The sequence below is a fragment of the Nansenia antarctica genome (assembly GCF_963989245.1).
Source record: "Nansenia antarctica genome assembly, chromosome: 19".
NCBI classification, from domain to species: domain Eukaryota; kingdom Metazoa; phylum Chordata; class Actinopteri; order Argentiniformes; family Microstomatidae; genus Nansenia; species Nansenia antarctica.
In genome coordinates, this window is record NC_137692.1 from 21,340,008 (window position 1) to 21,358,753 (window position 18,746).

An 18,746-nucleotide genomic window follows, 5' to 3' on the forward strand; every position below is an offset into this window, starting at 1 on the left:
GACACGGGGCCCACCCGCTGTGCCGACGGACCACGATGCCGACAGTTTATTAGCGGATTTCTGCGAGAGCTGACAAGACGGTACATGTGGGAAAACTAGGGTTAGGGTTAGTGTTGTTCCGATACCATTTTTTTATCCCGATACCGATACCGATACCTGACCGTGCAGTACTTGCCGATACCGAGTACCGATCCGATACCACGGCGTTTGAAAAAACAAAACAAAAAACCATGTTTTTTGAGCCGCATACTCACCTCGATGTAAAATTATTGCTAACACTTAGTCTGGCACTGCTCAAAACCTTTGTAAAACTCGTAAAGTTTTTGTAAAACTTAAGTAAAAAAAAAAAAAAAAAAAAAAAAAAACTTACGTTTTTGTAAAGTACTCGCCGATACCGATACCAGCATTTTTGTGCGTATCGGTGGCCATGCCGATACTAGTATCGGTATCGGAACAACACTAGTTAGGGTTAGATGCTAGGGTGCTGCGGTTAAGGTTAGGGTTGGGGCTAGGGGTTGGGGTTAGGGATAGGGTTAGGGTTAGGGTTAGGGTTAGGGTTAGACATGCCAGCATGTACCAAGTCGACATAGCACCTAACCCTAACCGTAGTTTTCCCACATGCACCGTCTTCCCACATGTACCGTAACAGAGAAGCGGAGAGCATTCACATGCAGGGAGGGCTGTCGGCACAACGGTCCGTCGGCATATTGATGCGGCACCAGAGACACTCAGGTGTACTGGACTGGTTGATAATGGTTAAGCAGCATACATGTGTTGGATATGAGTGGTGTTTTTTCTTTTAGAGAGCTAATTCAATCAAGTGTGGAAATGTGCCCTCTTACAAGGACCTTGATGTCACTATGAAAGAGGCAAAGATATAGAGTGGGTCATTGAGACATATACATTTTACTAATGGTTAAGCAGCATACATGTGTTGGATATGAGTGGTGTTTTTTCTTTTAGAGAGCTCATTCAACCCAAGTGTGGAAATGTGCCCTCTTACAAGAACCTTGATGTCACTATGAAAGAGGCTATAGAAGATATAGAGTGGGTCATTGAGACGTATACATTTTACTAGAAGCTAGCGATTGAAATCTAGCACAACCTCAAGCAGCCAGAGGCTAACTACATGCCTTTGCTCTCATTCTACCTGAGCTCATCATTAAGCAATTAAACTAATTACCGAGAGCACTGAACCAGCATCTTTCTCCTCATCAGGGATTTTTTTTTAATTCTCAGAACCCGACCCGGGGAACATGCCTGAATTAGGGAAACAGAAAGCAAGGAGGATAAGTGTGAAATAGACAAGACAGTGAAGGGAGTATCTCCGGGTTGGTGATGTGTGGATGCGTGCGTGCGTGGGTGCGTGCGTGCGTGTGATGAGCGAGGCCTTTCAGGGATTTTCAGCTCCGAAATGAATCATCCTCGTTCGCTCTGTTTGACTTAATATCCTCTGGTTCAGTGGGTAGCAAAAAGAGTGACAGTAGGTAGGAAATCACCCCTCCATCCCGACACTACCATCTCACTGTTTTAATGTCAGCTCGAATCATTTAATCTCGGGGGAAAAATGTAATTATCAGTCATATCGTAGTCATTGTGAATTTGATCATACCGCGGTGATAAGAGGGAGAGGAAAGTCGGCCTGACATTTTTTTTTATGAGAGAACATATTTCAGTTTGGGGTGGACACACTGATTACATTTTGGTAGAATCTGCCGGTAGATAGAAATCTGTAATATTCTTCATTGTGCACTTTACACATACAGTATGTTTGTACGTGTGTGTGCGCGTGTGTGTGTGTGTGCGGACTACATAGGATAAGGTGCGGATCAGTATCTCATACAATAGTTCCCAGCACACAAGAGATAGAAGGCATAGCCGTATGAAATATGTGTGACAACATCGAGTGTGACAAATTGGAAGAGCAAGGCACACCACCAGACAAACAAGCCCCTAACACAGACAGAACGGCTCTATTGTCTCTGTTCAATCGACTGATCTGTGGCTACAGTTCCGTCGTCCTATTCAAGCCGGGGCTTTTATGACACTGTCTGGCTCATTGCGTCTTTTGTTTAAGAGTCCGGCACTAATACTGATGCTAATTCTGATGCTAATACTGGGGCTATTCAAACCCACCTTGTGCGGCACCTCATGTGAGACAGTGCTTTGAGCCTCTGATCCCATTGAGTTGTTTTGGAGAGTCTCACATCGGGATATGAATATCAGTCTCATTAGTCGTATACATCTCATCCTCTCTCTCGCAAACGCCAGGATTACTGGGTCCCATAAGGGCCTGTTACTGTGGCTTACCCATTTCCATTTTCTTTGGAAGCACTAGTTGAGTTGAAAGTAAAGGTCTTAGTTTGTTGTTTTTGTTACCTCTGGTTTCGAGGTAATACTCAAGATGGTTCAAGTTGGTTTATTAACCCCTCACAGCATAGAAAGATATCCTTTAATGATTATGCTCTAATCCGTTTTGATCAGTTTAGATCAAAAAATCATTCATTCCCACTGCAACCACCGCCCTGAACATTTTAAAATAGGAAGCGCATTGTTTTTCTTTTAAACCACAACATTTTAGCTTTTTAAATCATAATACTGTTTTTTTTACTATTATTTTTAAATGACTGGACTTTTTAAATAGGCACTACATTTTATAAACACTGTTATATCTGTCTGTTTTTATTGTATGTATTTAATGTATGTGACCTATGTGTGTTTTTAATGTGGAAACTGTATTCATGAACTGCACAAAGCCTGTCAAAGGAGAATTTCTGTCACTGTGTGACAAGACAATAAAGCTATCTTGAATCTTGAATTTTGAATCTTGATCAACCCTTTGGGTGATTGTTTTCTCCCCCCAGGTGAAGGATCAGGAGTTCCCGTACAGGAGAAACCTGGCCCGTGTGTTGGTCGATGTGGAGGATGTCAACGACCATGTTCCAGTGTTCACCAGCGCTCTGTACGAGGGCTCCGTTTACGAGTCTGCAGCGGTGGGTTCAGCTGTGCTCCAGGTCACTGCGCTGGACAAGGACAAAGGCGAGAACGCCGAGCTCCTCTACGCTATCGAAGCAGGTGAGAAATGGCGTCTAGAAATGACAGGACATAGACAGGACTCGTGACGTTAGAATTATAAGGTTCTATCTCCATTTTTGGTCAAAATTTAGTTTTTTTTACATCATCTGATCCATTAGGTGTTTATTAATGCCTGTGTGGTGTTATTTTTAAAATGTTGAAATGTTTTTGTTAGTAATTCATAAAATACAAAGGTTCCATCTCACAAAACATAATGGAATGTAAAAACGTTGACGCTCAATATCTCTAAACTACCCTAAACGGAGATAGAACCTTATAATTCTAAGCTCACAAGGTTTTGTGTAGCAAACAAGAGACTAGACTGTCGACTGTAAACAAACATAATGATCGAGAATAGGCTAAAATAATGAATTAAGACGCACACAAAGAGTATCTATCGTCAATAACTCATAACTGTAATTACTGTAGTTACAACATTGTATTCATAATGAACACATGTACACAGCACATGCTGTGATACAGTATATAATAGTCATCTTTGTAATTGAGCTGTGAGTTCTACAATTGGAATATGGATTGTTATTATTCTATATTATTGTATAATTTAATGTTTTACAACACTCGAATAAGGACTAATACTTGTGTAACAACAATTTCTCAAAGTGCTATGTAACAACATGTTACATGTAACAACATGTTACATAGCACTTTGGAGGAATTGCGTTGTTACTACAAAGGTATAGGGGTAACTTGATTTCCTTACTTGTTTCTGTTTACCTGTAGGGAACACAGGGAACACATTCCGGATAGATCCTGTTTTGGGAATCATCTCTGTGGCCCGAGAACTGGACCTCTCCTATATCGGCCATTATGTCATCACTGTCAGAGTCATTGACAACGGCTCCCCTCCACTGTCTACCACCACTGTGGTGCGCATTGCTATCACCCTCTCTGACAACGCGGGCCCCAAGTTCCCCCATACCGAGTACCAGGCGGAGGTTAGCGAGAACGTCGCCGTGGGAACCTCTGTCACCGCGTTGAGTGCGGTGAGCCAGTCCACCCTGACTTATGACATCAGGCAGGGCAACGGTGAACGTACCTTCCGAATCAACCAGTACAGCGGCGTGATCACTACTCAAAAACCCCTGGACTATGAGACCGTGGCGGCTTACACGCTGACAATCCAGGCCACAAACATGGCGGGCATGGCCTCCAACGCCACCCTACAAATCCAGGTGGTGGACGAGAACGACAACCCGCCCGTGTTTCAGCAGCTCCGGTACCAGGGTAGCATCAGCGAGGCGGCGCCTGTCAACAGTGTGGTCCTCAACCCAGACGACTCCCCTCTGGTCATCAAGGCCACCGATGCCGACCGCAACCAGAACGCCCTCCTGGTGTATCAAATCGTGGAGGACACCGCTAAGATGTTCTTTACGGTGGACTCAGGGACCGGCTCCATCAGGACTATCGCCAACTTGGACCATGAGACGTTCGCTAGTTTCAACTTCCACGTCCACGTGAGGGACAGCGGGAAGCCGCAGTTGACGGCGGATAGTCCCACGGAGGTCACCATCCAGATCATCGACACCAACGACTCGCCTCCCCGCTTTACCCAGGACGCCTACGAAACGGTCCTGCTGCTGCCCACCTACGTAGGAGTGGAAGTCCTCCAGGTGTCGGCCACAGACCCCGATCGAAACGTCCCCACGGATCTCACCTACTCCCTTACGGACGGCAGCCTGGAACACTTTGCCATTGAGCCCTCCAGCGGGATCCTCACCATCAAGAACAACAACTTCTCCAAGGAACGCTTCCGCTTCAACGTCAAAGTGTCCGACGGAACGTTCTCCGGCGCGGCGTCGGTCACCGTCGTGGTCCGCGAGGCTCTGGACTCTGGCCTCTCCTTTGCCCACAGCGTCTATTCCTCTTCCATACAGGAGAACGTCACCAACATTACCAAGGTGGCCGTGGTCAACGCAGTGGGAAATCGTCTAAACGAGCCTCTCAGATACACCCTCCTGAACGCTGGTACGCGATTCCGGATCCGGCCTACCTCCGGTGTGATCCAGACCACCGGTCTTCCCTTTGACCGCGAGGAGCAGGAGTTCTACGAGCTGGTGGTAGAGGCAGGGAGGGAGCATGACCGGCTGCGTGTCGCCAGGGTGATGGTACGGGTGCAGGTAGAAGACATCAACGACAACGCCCCGGTGTTTGTCGGGCTTCCGTATTACGCCGCTGTCCAAGTAGAGGCAGAACCTGGGTCGCCTATCTTCAGCGTGACCGCCATCGACCGTGATAAAGGCATCAACGGAGAGGTGTCTTACTACCTCAGAGATGACCACGGGCACTTTGAGATCGACAGACTGACCGGTGGCCTCCGTCTGAAGAAGGCGTTCGAGTCGGACCTGTCCAACGTGGAATACCAAATGGTGGTTTTTGCCACAGATGGCGGATACCCTCCCCTCTCCTCTACGGTCGAGTTCCCCATCACCGTAGTGAACAAGGCCATGCCTGTCTTTGACAAATCCTTTTATGCTGTATCAGTGAACGAGGACGTGGTGGTGCACACACCCATCCTCGGCATTAACGCCACCAGCCCTGAGGGCCAGAGTATCATCTACACCATCGTTGATGGAGACCCATCCCTGCAGTTTGACATTGGCTTCGACACGGGTGTCATCAGTGTCATAGACTCTCTGGACTACGAGGTGGCATCATCTTACCGCCTAACTGTCAGGGCCACGGACTACCTGACCGGTGCCAGGGCCGAGGTGGACGTGGATGTTGCGGTTGTAGATGTCAACGACAACCCTCCGATGTTCGAAAAGACATCCTACAGGGCTGTCCTCTCGGAGACTGCCATGATCGGCACGCCGGCGCTGCAAGTGGTGGCGACCGACATCGACTCCGAGAAGAACAACGTGGTTCGCTACCAGATCTTCTCCGACATCTACAACAGCACCGACTACTTCCACATCGACAGTAGCAGCGGGCTCATCCTGACCGCGCGCATTCTCGACCACGAGCTGGTTCAGCGTTACAACTTCATCGTCAGGGCTACCGACAACGGGTTCCCGCCCCTGAGTAGAGAGGTGTCGGTCACCGTCTTGGTGAACGATATGAACGACAACCCCCCTGTCTTCAACCAGCTTCTCTATGAAGCCTACGTGAGCGAGCTGGCCCCCAGGGGTCACTTTGTGACCTGCGTCCAGGCCTCCGACGCCGACAGCTCGGACTTTGACAAGCTGGAGTACAGCGTCCTGTCCGGGAACGAGAGGATGAACTTCGTGATGGACGGAAAGACCGGTATCATCACGTTGTCTGGCCACCGTAAACAAAGGATGGAGCCGGCCTACAGTCTGAACGTGTCTGTGTCTGACGGAGTCTTCACCAGCACCGCCCAGGTCCACGTCAGGGTCCTGGGAGCCAACCTCTACAGCCCCGTGTTTGGACTCAACGTCTACGAGGCCGAGGTGCGGGAGAATGCAGCTTTCGGAACCAAGGTGATCCAGGTAAGGATGAACAAAGCTAATCTCTTTATTCATTCACATTGCTCAGCATCTTAATCAATGAATACATTAGGTGTTAGGGTTGGGGTGTACACTACCCAGTCATGTATCTCTTTCTCTGTTTTGTCTTATTTCATTTAAGCCACACTCATAGTCATTTCTGTACCAACAAATAGTCTCCAAGGAATGACAGGAAAGTAAAACATGATCAAAAGTTATATTATATACAGTATATACATATATATACCTCCTGAAGACCTCTTCACCCCCCACTACCCCATAGCATAGTTATTTTCTATTATGATTACTTACTTTATTACTTTAGACAAATTGTACTCGTTGTAAGTCGTTTTGGATAAGCCTCTGGCAAAAATGTAAATGTAAAATGTAATAAGTAAATGGGTGTAAGAAAATAAAAGCACAGTGACAACTTCTGTGTTGAATGAATATTTGACTTGGTGTAATCATCAGCAGAGCAGTCCATGCTCTGGGTCCCGCCGTGTGGTCTGAGCCAAGAACTTGACGTCAGCTCTTCTAGTGTCTTACCGCTTTTGATCTATCACCAAGTCTGAAACAGGATACACATCATTACCGTCTTAATTAGTTTCATAGTTCCTGTCATACCTACCTTGTTCACTCGCCATCACAGGATGTTGACCTTACCAGTTCCAAATGGTTGGCCTGATTAGCATGTCTTCTACCAGTCTACATCTTACATGGGGGTAATCTCATTAAGTAATAAGGCATGGACTCCTTATTGCTTATATATAATGGTTACAAAACAAAATAATTGGTTTTGTGATACATTATGGCGGTTTCTGCCCTGCAATCAGAAACATAGTTCTCAAAGTCACTATTCTGTTACCTCTGTCAAGGCAACGGGATGAACAAATCTTCATTGTTCAAGTGTTTCCACAGGGATATCACTGCAATGTACGGTAGAACACGTCATAGCTGTTACTTTATCAGGGAATAAAGCACAGTTTCAAACGCCTTTCGACCAATCACAATGCTCGTTCTGATCAAACTATAAAAAAACGTCCTAAAAACCAAACGGTATCATTGAAATGACGGGGCTGTGGCTTTAATTACGCTGTGTGATGTTTGTTCATCATTTTCATCCTTTTTACGTGCATTACGACATTTCCCAGTCTAACACTTTAATGTTCTTTTTCTTTCTCAGGTGAGGGCGACTGATGCAGACCCAGGTGTGTTTGGCAAGGTCACATACTCATTTGTTAACGATGTCGGTAAGGACCAGTTCAGTGTGGATGCCAATGGTCAAATCACCACTCTGGAGAAGCTGGACAGGGAGGACCCAACCAACAAGAACCTGATCCTCTCTGTCATGGCCCAGGACGGTGGTGGAAGGCTGTCCTACTGCACCGTCCGGGTCACCTTAGTGGACGAGAACGACAACGCTCCCCAATTCAGAGCTACAGAATACCGCGCTTCGGTCAAATCCGACGTGGGGACGGGTTTCTTGGTGACCCAGATACAGGCTTCGGATCCCGACGACGCGGCCAACGCCAAAGTCACGTACTCGCTCTACAGCGAGGCCCACGTTCCCGTGGCGGACATCCTGGAGATCGACCCTGATAACGGTTGGATGGTGACCAAGGGCAGCTTCGGCCACCTGCGCAACTCGGTCCTGTCCTTCTTCGTGAAAGCGGTCGACGGCGGCGTCCCCGTGAGGCACTCTCTAGTGTCGGTCTACATCCACGTACTCGCCCCGGACGGCCTCATCCCTACCTTCACCCAACCCCAGTTCTCCTTCACGGTCCCTGAGGATACTCCTATAGGGGCGGTGTTGGGATCCGTCCGCCTCAACAACCCTCCTGGCTACGCCTCTCTCCCTGTCACCTTCTCCATCGTCAACGGGGAGACTGGGGAAAACAACCAGGACAGCGTTCTGGTGGTGGAGAGGGACACCGGGGTCATCAAGCTGGACAAGCCCCTGGACCACGAGGTCATCGCCGCGTTCCACTTCAAGGTGACCGCCACCGTGCAGCAGGCCAAGATGGACTCGGTCACGTGCGTCGACGTGGAGGTGAAGATCCTGGATCTGAACGACAACAGGCCCGCCTTCGAGGCCGGGTCCTACGAGGCGACGGTCATGGAAGGGACACCCGTCGGGACCAGGATCGTCCAGGTCCAGGCGCTGGACCCGGATTCTGGAGCCAACGGACAGGTGACCTATAGCCTGGGTGTGCTGACACAACCCGAGGGGGAGTCGGACCCGTCCGCAGCCACCTTCACCATCGATAGCAACACCGGCTGGATCTCCACGCTCACCGAGCTGGACCACGAGATGTATCCGTCCTACGCCTTCACGGTGGTGGCCTCGGACCTGGGGGAGACCCAGACCCTCTCCTCCTCCACCACGGTCAATGTGGCCGTCTTGGACGTCAACGATAACCCCCCCAGCTTCCTGGAGCAGAGATATCGGGGCTCTGTGCGTGAGAGCGACCCCCCAGGGGAGGTGGTGGCGGTGCTCAACACCCGCGACGACGACAGCTCCGCCGTCAACAGACAAGTCAGCTACCACATCACAGGTGAGTGTGAGAGTGAATTTCACAGTGTGTAGTCAGTGTGTACGTGTGTCCGTCCGTCTGTCTGTACATCGACTGCCTCCTATTGACTGTGTGCGTACGTGTTTCTCTGTCTCCCTGTTTGCTTTCCTGTCTGGTTGTTTTGTATGGATCTAGTCTCTCTGTCCTCTTCACTGCCGATCCACCTCTATATGTCTGTCTGCTTGTCTGAATTCTCTTCAGACACATCAGTATGCTGCTTGGCTCATCACCAAAGCACCACCACAACAACAACACGTGAATAAACAAGAGGGGAAACTCATAACACTAAATTAAAGACGCAACATGATTTATAATGCATGAATTTTTCTCTCCTATCCTAGAAGTCCTGGAGGTATGTTTGCGCATGCCAGCAGCCAAGGTTGATTAAGAAACAAGCGTTGTGCTGTAATAATGATTTGAATATATGCTGACACCAGCTCTGCCAGATGAGCATTTATTCATAGCAAAAAAATATGAGCGCACCCCTGACATTTGACATGAAATTACAGCTCGCCGAAGGCTGCTAGGTAGTAAATAGAGTTAGAGTAAACCGTTTAAAGACAGAGAAGTACCTGCGGTGCATTTGATGAAAGCCTGTCGCTATAGTGATATGCCCGAGTCCTTCTTTCGCTTTCTTGGATGTTTCTCATAAAACTCAGTTGACATAAGACAACGAAACCCTACAAAGATGTAATTGCATTTCCGTCGATCTAGGTAGGGTCAACGGGAGTTGAACGTCATTACGTTTTCAGGTTTACGAGACTGGAATAAATGTATTTACTTTGGTTGAAGTACCATCCAACTGAGAGAATAGAAAGGCAGGGGTGAAATAAACCCCTGTCAGTCAGTGTGAGAGAGGAGAAGAAAGAAAATGAAAGAAACAGGATGCATAGTTAACACAAAATGTGTTTGTTGATAGAAGACCTGACCGTGCTGGTTTTCTCTGGGCTAATTGACAAGCAAGAGCATAATGAAGTAGGAGCTCCCAGGGAGACCTCCGCGCTGTAGGCGGAAAAGCACTGAGCTAACGACGGACTTTGAAAATGTAGGGAACCCTCCGCTGAATGACATTCTAATGAGCAGCTTCACAGAGGGAACGAAAGATCTGTGAGAGGTGACCTTATAGAGAGAGAGAGAGAGAGTGTGTGAGTCACTGTGTGTCCCTGCAGAGAGAGAGAGAAAGAGAAGAATGAATGATGGAGAAAGGTGACACATTATGCAAAGAAAGAGGACGAGATGTACCACGAACCGAGAGAGCGGCAATGGAATTATCTTTGACACGGTAGAAGGAGATAAGTAGACAGACAAGGAGAAATGTTCTTATACAACAGAAAGACCTCATACTGCCATTGTCACGACATAAATACATAAAACATTGATTTGATGTAGTGTTGACACTAGGTTTTTTCATTTCCTCTTGCGTTATTGCCTGTTATTCAGTATAGTCGTAGCTTTCTTTAGACTACTCTCTGTACCAATAAGTCATTAATACACCAGCACTCACAAATAGAAAAGTAAATTAATGGTTTTAATGCATTAATCAGTATAGTCACACTGTAGACACGTTTCGACGTTTTCTGAGTTTTTCTAGAATAGATAATAATAATAGAATATGCCGTAATTTCCAAAGCCGCAGATTGGCTTCTGATTGGCTAATTAGGCCTGTTTGTTTTCTCTGTACCTTGATGGAAGTCAGGGCTTGAGATACTGTATGGCTCCCAGGCACAGACGCACAGACGCTCAGCTGTCCTTGTCTAGGCTGTCTCTCTGCCTGATTGCTGTTGTTCTTCTGTCCTTGAGGTGACGTGAAAGTTTGACTAACATTCAAAACAAACATGGAAAAAAATCCGTAATCATTCAGTGCATTGACATAATTGCATTAAAAATGACTGTTTTGCCGATCATAATTTCTCAAAGCCGACAACTTGAGTAGTGACTGACTAAATATAGGCCGCATTTCATAGAAAGCCATTGTCATTCAAAGATATTTTGTGAAAATGTTGCATTTCTTACTCACATTTTTTTGGGAGGCAAACGAAAAAACAATTCAACTCTGTTGACAACGCAGAGTCCACTAGAACATGTGGTACTTACTTGAAACAGTGCCACAGTACCGTATGTCTAAAAGATTGAAAGGCTGTGAGGCAGTTTTCATTAAAATCCATCTTTTTGCGGTTTCACCTTTTCATGTTATGTCAATGGGAAAATGTTCAATTCTAATCCATGGGACCAAATGGGGCCTGTCAGATCTTACACTCAGCACTGGGTTTGTTGTTTAGGATTCACACATTCTCTCAAACAGTCTAATACTTTACTCTTCAGATAGGTAATATACCTTTACCTTATACTATAGTGGACTGCTTTAAGAAGTATAATAGTCTGCTCACAACATTTGAGAAACCTTATTTTTTTAGCTAGTGTCAGTCACACTGTCAGTTTCTGCCTGCACTCTTCTTTGTGGTTTAGTGTCTTGTCTAGGAGGACTGGAGAAAGGGCTTACGGTGTTTTTTAAATTATGTAATTACCTGAAATGCAGTGGTGTAGTCTACGTGATACGCAGGACTACGCCGTATACCCACTAGGAAAGGCCAAGGATTTCCATATACCCACTTAAAAATGTGTGAGGATACGTAACAGTGTTTTTTGACAGAACTTTCACACTTTCATTCATAAAATTCACCCCGTCGGTGTTACGAAGCACTTGTGACTGACTTGGACCATTGTGACTGACTATAGCGTCATCAAAGGGGGGAGAAGATGCGACATGAAATATGTCAGAATGCAGCACTATCATGCACAGATCAGCCTTATAACATGTCATGTTAGATATATAACGTTAGAGAGGGGGCGCAGATTTCTTTTTATGCCGAAATGAACGATATGAGGCTGGGAGGGAAAAATCACAGTATACCCACTAGAAAAAACTAGACTAGACCACTGCTGAAATGTATACTGCATGTCAATGTCTGGGTCAGAGCATGCATGTGGATATAATCCTATATCCCCTCTCTCAGTTGCTTACGGCTTAATTAGTGAGGTGAAGAGCCTGTTGATGAATAGTTACCTCCTGCTCCAACTGTTTCCTCTTACACATACACACACACACACACACACACACACACACACGCACACACACACGCCCCTATAGAAAGGAAACTGATGAGGGGTCTTATTCCAGCTGAACGTTTCCTCCTCCTCCTGCTGTGCGAGGGCAGGTTATTATGGGCTGGCCTGGCACCCTCCACATTATACCCTTCCTTCTCTCTCTCTCTCTCTCTCTCTCTCTCTCTCTCTCTCTCTCTCTCTCTCTCTCGCTCTCTCTCTCTCTCTCTCTCTCTCTCTCTCTCTCTCTCTTCCCTCGCTCCATCTCTCTCTCCCTCTCTCTCTCTCTGTCTGTCTCTCTCTCTCTCTCTCAGTCACCCTCTCTTCCCTCGCTCCATCTCTCTCTCCCTCTCTCCCTCTCTCCCTCTCTCTCTCCATCTCTCTCTCTCTCTCTCTCAGTCACTCTCTCTCTTCCCTCGTTCCATCTCTCTCCCTCTCTCTCGCTCCATCTCTCTCTCTTCCCTCGCTCCATCTCTCTCTCTCTCTCTCTCTCTCTCTCTCTCTCTCTGTCTCTCTCTCTCTCTCTCTCTCTTAATGTTGTGTTGCAAAGGAAAGGTGATACGTGTTTGAGATGTCTACTCAGGGGGGTAGATGTCACCCCGTCCCTCCACACACTGTCCTGCTCTGACATGTCATAAACGACTAGTGTCTAAATAATGACTCCACTGTTAATAGAATTGTGTGAGTGAGTGAGTGAGTGCGTGCGTGCGTGTGTGCGTGCATGTGTGTGTTTTCCATGTATCTAACTATCTGACTCTCTCTCTCTCTCCCCCTCTGTCTCTCCCCCTCTCTCTCTGTCTGTCTCTCTCTCTCTCTCTGTCTCTCTCTCTCTTCCTAGGTGGGAACCCCCGTGGCGTGTTTGCTCTGGGGCTGGTCCAGGGCGAATGGAAGATGTACGTGAAGCGCCCGCTGGACCGCGAAGAGCAGGAGCTCTACGTCCTCAATGTCACCGCTAGCGACGGCCTGTTTGTCAGCAGGGCGTGGGTGGAGGTGACCGTTATGGACACCAACGACAACAGTCCTGTCTGCGACCAGGTCAGGCAGCTCTTCAGTGTATTTCTGTCTGTAAATGTACAGTACCAGTCAAAAGTTTGGACACACTTCCCCATTCGGTTGTTAAGTCTGACGTCAAACGTGACGTTTAGCAATTTCCGGGTCCAAACCAGAAATTCCCCGCACCAGAGTACCAGTGTACTACAGCGGTAGAATGACAGTTCAATCGTTTTTTAGACTCGGATCTATTCATACAACAAGGGACACAGCACTTTCCCTTTTTTCACATATTTGTCAGCGTCTTTGAGCCTCGGAAAAGCGCTATATAAATATAATGAATTATTATTATTACTGAGGCATTTCGAAGACAGCGCCTCTGCCAACTTTGGACCCGGAAACACGTCACGACTTAAGAACCGAATTGAATTGAAGTGTGTCCAAACTTTTGACTGGTACTGTATGTACAGTGGAAGTGTTTGTAAGCCATTTCGAGGCTCTTACACACTCATTGTATCACCATCACTAAACTGGTACATACATACACTTGTGAAATGATGATAGTAATACGAATTATAATAATACATTTTATTTAAAACATTTTATTTTATTTAATACATTTATTTTATTATAATAATACATTTTATTCTGAGGACTATAGTACTTTTACAAAAAATTGTGTGTGAAAATGCTTCACAACTTGATAAAACAGATATGCAAATAAAAACAAACATAAAAGTTGAAAAACTGTCAAACACAGCACATTCAAACGAATAAGAACAGCCTAAATTAAAGGCTAGTCTATACAAATGTTAAGAAAAACTAATGTTTACGTCTGTCATTATTCATTTATTCTACAATGGCTTTTTTGTTAGTTGTTTTCAGAGTCATTTGCTTTGCACTAGGAGCTGTGTATCATTTTGAAGCTAGCATTTTCTTGTTTTGTTTGCGTGTGGTGTGCTGTATGTAATGAGAGTTGTGGCAGTTTGACAATGTGTAGATTGTTGTTTTGTGTTTGAAGGCTATTATGCTAATAGTTTTTGGTCTGTTATGTTGCAACATTGTAATGCTTGTATTATTGTGGTTGTGTGTTTGTGTGTAGGCACTGTACATGGCATCTGTCCCCGAGGATGTCCCAGTCAACAGAGCGATAGTGAGGGTGGGGGCCACTGACGCTGATGTGGGAGTCAGTGCCTGGATCCAGTACTCTCTTCTGGGCCCGGACTCTGAGGACTTCAGCATCGACCCAGACACTGGTATACAGCTCCTTTCTTGTGTGTCTGTGTGTGTGTGTGTGTGTGTGTGTGTGTGTGTCTGTGTCTGTGTGTGTGTCTGTGTGTCTGTGTGTCTGTGATTATCAGTGTTTCTGTATATCGTGAGCTTAGAATGATAAGGTTCTATCTCCGTTTAGGGCAGTTCAGAGATATTGAGTGTCAAAGTTTTTACATTCCATTATGTTTTGTGAGATGGAACCTTTGTATTTTATTAATTACCAACTCAAAAATGTCAACATTTTTAAAATAACACCACACAGGCATTAATAAACACCTAATGGATCAGATTATGTAAAAAACTCAATTTTGAAAAAAAATGGAGATAGAACCTTATAATTCTAACGTCACAGTGTGTCTGTGGTTATCAATGTTTCTGTATATGTGGTCCGTAACCTTTTCCCCTCTCTATCCAGGAGAGATAAAGACCGCCACTGCCCTGGATCGGGAGAAGACCCCCCGGTACAGACTGGTCGCCCAGGCGACAGACGGGGGAGGTCTGTTCTGTCGCGCGGAGGTCCACCTGACACTGTTGGACGTGAACGACAACCCCCCTGTGTTCTCAGTGCCCCAATACTTAGCCAGCGTGTATGAGGACACAGCGACCAAAGCGTTGCTTACACGCATACAGGCCATCGACCCTGATGAAGGTGAGTCAGCTTCTTTCTTTCACAGTCTGTGTTTTGTTTTTTTTGGGGGGGGGGGGTTACCTCCCTGTGTGTCCCTTCTGGTGCAACCTTCACCCCCTACTGTATATTCATCCATGTAACCCTGTATTTCTCTTCTATGGATGGGACACACTAGTCTGAATCCATTTGGTTTCGGATTGAGCCAATGGTTTATCTTCTAATTGCCCCCTTGTACTGTTTCTCTGTTTCTCCAGTGTCAAAAAAAATAAAAAAAGGTTTAGAAGGTCATAGAAGAAGGTTTTTCCTTCTATCAATGGCCCCGGGCCTGAGCTGGATTACTCTTCCTGCTACGACTGGTGGATTGATGATTCACTTGCTTAGTATTCAAACGTATTGATTGTAATTCGCTTTGGAATAGGGCGTCTGCTAAATGCCAAAAATGTCAAATGTAATGTAATGAGTCATCCGTTGACGTGTCTGTCTGTCTGTCTGTGTCTGTTTTAATATGTTTTAGCAATATTTTACTGACAAGAAAATGAGGAGTTGAACTTTTCACAGTCTCTTCATCTGTTTGGCAATTAGAAACAAGGTTGCGTATTTAAAAAAAAAAAAAAAAGCCAGGCATACATGTCTAGTATGATTTGGTTCCAACCAATTCCCAAAATGCAACATTGTCAGGTATTACAAGGATACAACTAAAGTACAAGTCAAATAAAATAAAGAGAAGAAAAAGAAAAGAAAAAGAGTACAGGCTTGCATCACTACATGATATAATCAACAATTCCTTACATTTTTAGATAATCAATAATTGGACCCCATATGTTTAAATATCTATTGGGACCTTTAGAGTTGTAGAAGCGTATTCTCTCCATCTGCATGATACTGATTAATCCGTTGAGCCATTTCTGGAAGCAGGGAGGTGGAGGTGATTTCCAATCCAATAGAATCATTTTCTTAGCAGCTACCATACCAGTCGTTAATGCCGACCGTTCCTCAGGCGTATAGTTGAAGCAGACTCTGAGCATCCAAAGAGTGCCAGATCAGGATCAGGGGGAATGTGAATGTCCCTTCCATAGACCCCGGAAAACCACTGAAATATTTCACACCCGAATTTATGCAAATGAGGACAGAGGCAGAAGAGATGCGCTTAGAGAGCCATCTGCAGTGTTGCGCCTGTCACACAACGGAGAAACCGATGGATACATTCAGTGTAGATAGTGGAGTCTATGGATGACTTTGAATGGGATACATTTGTACCTGACATTAATTGAGCAAGATTGGATTTGAGCTAAACCCTCATTCCAAGTCGTGACGTTAGAATTATAAGGTTCTATCTCCATTTTTGTCAAAATTGAGTTTTCTACCATACTCTGATCCATTAGGTGTTTATTAATGCCTGTGTGGTGTTGTTTTTAAAATGTTGACATTTTTGAGTTAGTAATTCATAAAATACCAAAGGTTCCATCTCACAAAACATAATGGAATGTAAAAACTTTGACGCTCAATATCTCTGAACTGCCCTAAACGGAGATAGAACCTTATAATGCTAAGCTCACGATAGTCTCGTCAGTCACCTCCATATTAAGATCAGCGGACCAGAGTTCCCTCAGATGGTCAGTGGATACAGACGAGGCAAACAGAGACACAAAACCAGATATCAAATGTTTGGAGTCTGGAGGTCGTAGAATGGACAATTCTCTGGCATGGTTTCAAAATTTGGAATTTTGTCTTTAGACATAATGCCTAATCTGAAGATATCGAAATAAGTGGGAGTTAGGGATGTTACATTTAGTTTGTAACTGTTTGAATGATGCCAACTGTTTGTCCGTATAAAAACAAGGTTGCGTATTGAGACGCTAGGTTGCCTTAGCAACTAGGTTCCACGAATCAAATCGCGTAGTGAATTCATCCATATGTTTTTTTATGTGTTTCCTGATGGACGGGTGGTGTGGTCAGGCCTAAGACTGTGAACCCACACACATCCAAAGTTTTTATGGAACAAACAAGTTTGCTCCGAATTGTATTTCTTTTGCTCTGCTCCATTCTTGTTAGCTCTCTGTTAGCTTTTAGCGACCCTGTCTAATTTGCCTTGGTTTGCACCAGCTGTTGGCGCTACGCTAGCTCCGCCACAGAGCGGATTTAGCTGCTGTCAGTGTTTAATTTGGAAGAAAGAAAAAAAACTGAAAGAAGGAAACAGCCCTGCCACAGCCACTAATGAAGTCCATAGAAGCATTAAAGTATTAGAGATAAAGGTATTTACCGTATTAAAGATTTACCAACAAGCAGCGCAGACCGGCGACCTGGTTTCAGAGGGAAGTATTGTGCCCCTTAGCGGGATTGTAGAGGATGAAACAGTTAAGGCCATCAGGGGATATGAGAGGGTAATTAAACAGAGCTTAATGGTCTACTGAGGTCAAACACCTCTCTCTATTTCTCCCTCTCTCTCTCTCTCTCTCTCTCTCTCTCTCTCTCTCTCTCTCTCTCTCTCTCTCTCTCTCCCACTCTCTCTCTCTCCCACTCTCTCTCTCTTTCTCTCTCCCACTCTCTCTCTCTCCCTCTCTCTCTCTCCCACTCTCTCTCATTCTCTCTCTCTCCCTCTCTCTCTCTCTCTCTCTCTCTCTCTCTCTCTCCCACTCTCTCTCTCCCACTCTCTCTCTCTCCCTCTCTCTCTCTCTCTTTCCCTCTCACTCTCTCTCTCTCTCTCTCTCTCTCTCTCTCTCTCTCTCTCTCTCTCTCTCTCTCTCTCTCTCTCTCTCTCTCTCTCTCCTAATGATTTCTCACCTCTATTTTTTTTTACTGTTCTGACCCCTCATCCAGGTCCCAGCCGTAGGGTGATCTACTCCCTGGCCGATTCGGCCGACGGCTTCTTCTCCATCGAGAAGTCTTCGGGCATCGTGGTCCTGGAGCGCCTGCTCGACCGCGAGCTCCAGCCTTCCTACCAGATCGTCGTCCGTGCGTCCGACCAGGGCTCCCTCGTCCGGCTGTTCTCTCTGGTCAACGTGACCATCACGGTCCTGGACATCAACGACAACCCTCCCGTGTTCGAAAGACGCGACTACCTGGCCACCGTACCCGAGGACGTGGGTCTGGGGACGGAGGTGCTGAGGGTGTACGCGGCCAGTAAGGACATAGGGACCAACGCAGAGATCAGTTACAGCATCCGCTCGGGCAACGAGCACGGCAAGTTCCACATCCACCCCCTCACTGGTGAGTTCATATATCAGGGTATCCGCGGTGTCTTGAAAAGTATTACAAGTTACTTGGAAAATCAAGACCCTTAATAAGTATTCAAAAGTCTTATCACGATTTTATGAGGTCTTGCATTTTGTAGGTATTTTTCTGAATTAGACTCTGTCCAAAGAGTTTGAGTCCTAAAAACTTTTAGTAAAAGTACAAATTATGTTGTATGATAGTGGTCTAGTCTATTGCAAACTAAAACTGTTAAGTTAAAGGTGTCACTGATGTAAACGGTTACAGCTCGAAGTGGCGGTGAGGTCTGGAAAAATACTGACAAGGTCTTTAAAAAGTCTTAGAAAGGTATTGAAATTAACCTCAAGATTCCTGTATATACCCTGTATATGCTGTGGGTCTGTAATAGCCACGGCCTGTTAGCCACTTCATATGGGTCTAAAAATG

At 45.8% G+C, this 18,746-nt stretch overlaps 1 protein-coding gene across 1 annotated transcript in view; it reads left to right on the forward strand.

Moving 5' to 3' along the window:
- fat3a (FAT atypical cadherin 3a) overlaps positions 1-18,746 on the forward strand; it is a gene marked incomplete at both ends in the record, with an annotated part of 123,826 nt that overhangs the window by 80,147 nt on the left and 24,933 nt on the right. Inside the window, 7 exons of the mRNA XM_080549040.1 lie at positions 2,865-3,075; positions 3,820-6,548; positions 7,729-9,100; positions 13,059-13,255; positions 14,313-14,466; positions 14,898-15,131; positions 17,928-18,317. Of these exons, the coding sequence (XP_080405166.1) occupies positions 2,865-3,075; positions 3,820-6,548; positions 7,729-9,100; positions 13,059-13,255; positions 14,313-14,466; positions 14,898-15,131; positions 17,928-18,317 (5,287 nt within the window). The remainder of the gene's footprint in view (positions 1-2,864; positions 3,076-3,819; positions 6,549-7,728; positions 9,101-13,058; positions 13,256-14,312; positions 14,467-14,897; positions 15,132-17,927; positions 18,318-18,746) is intronic.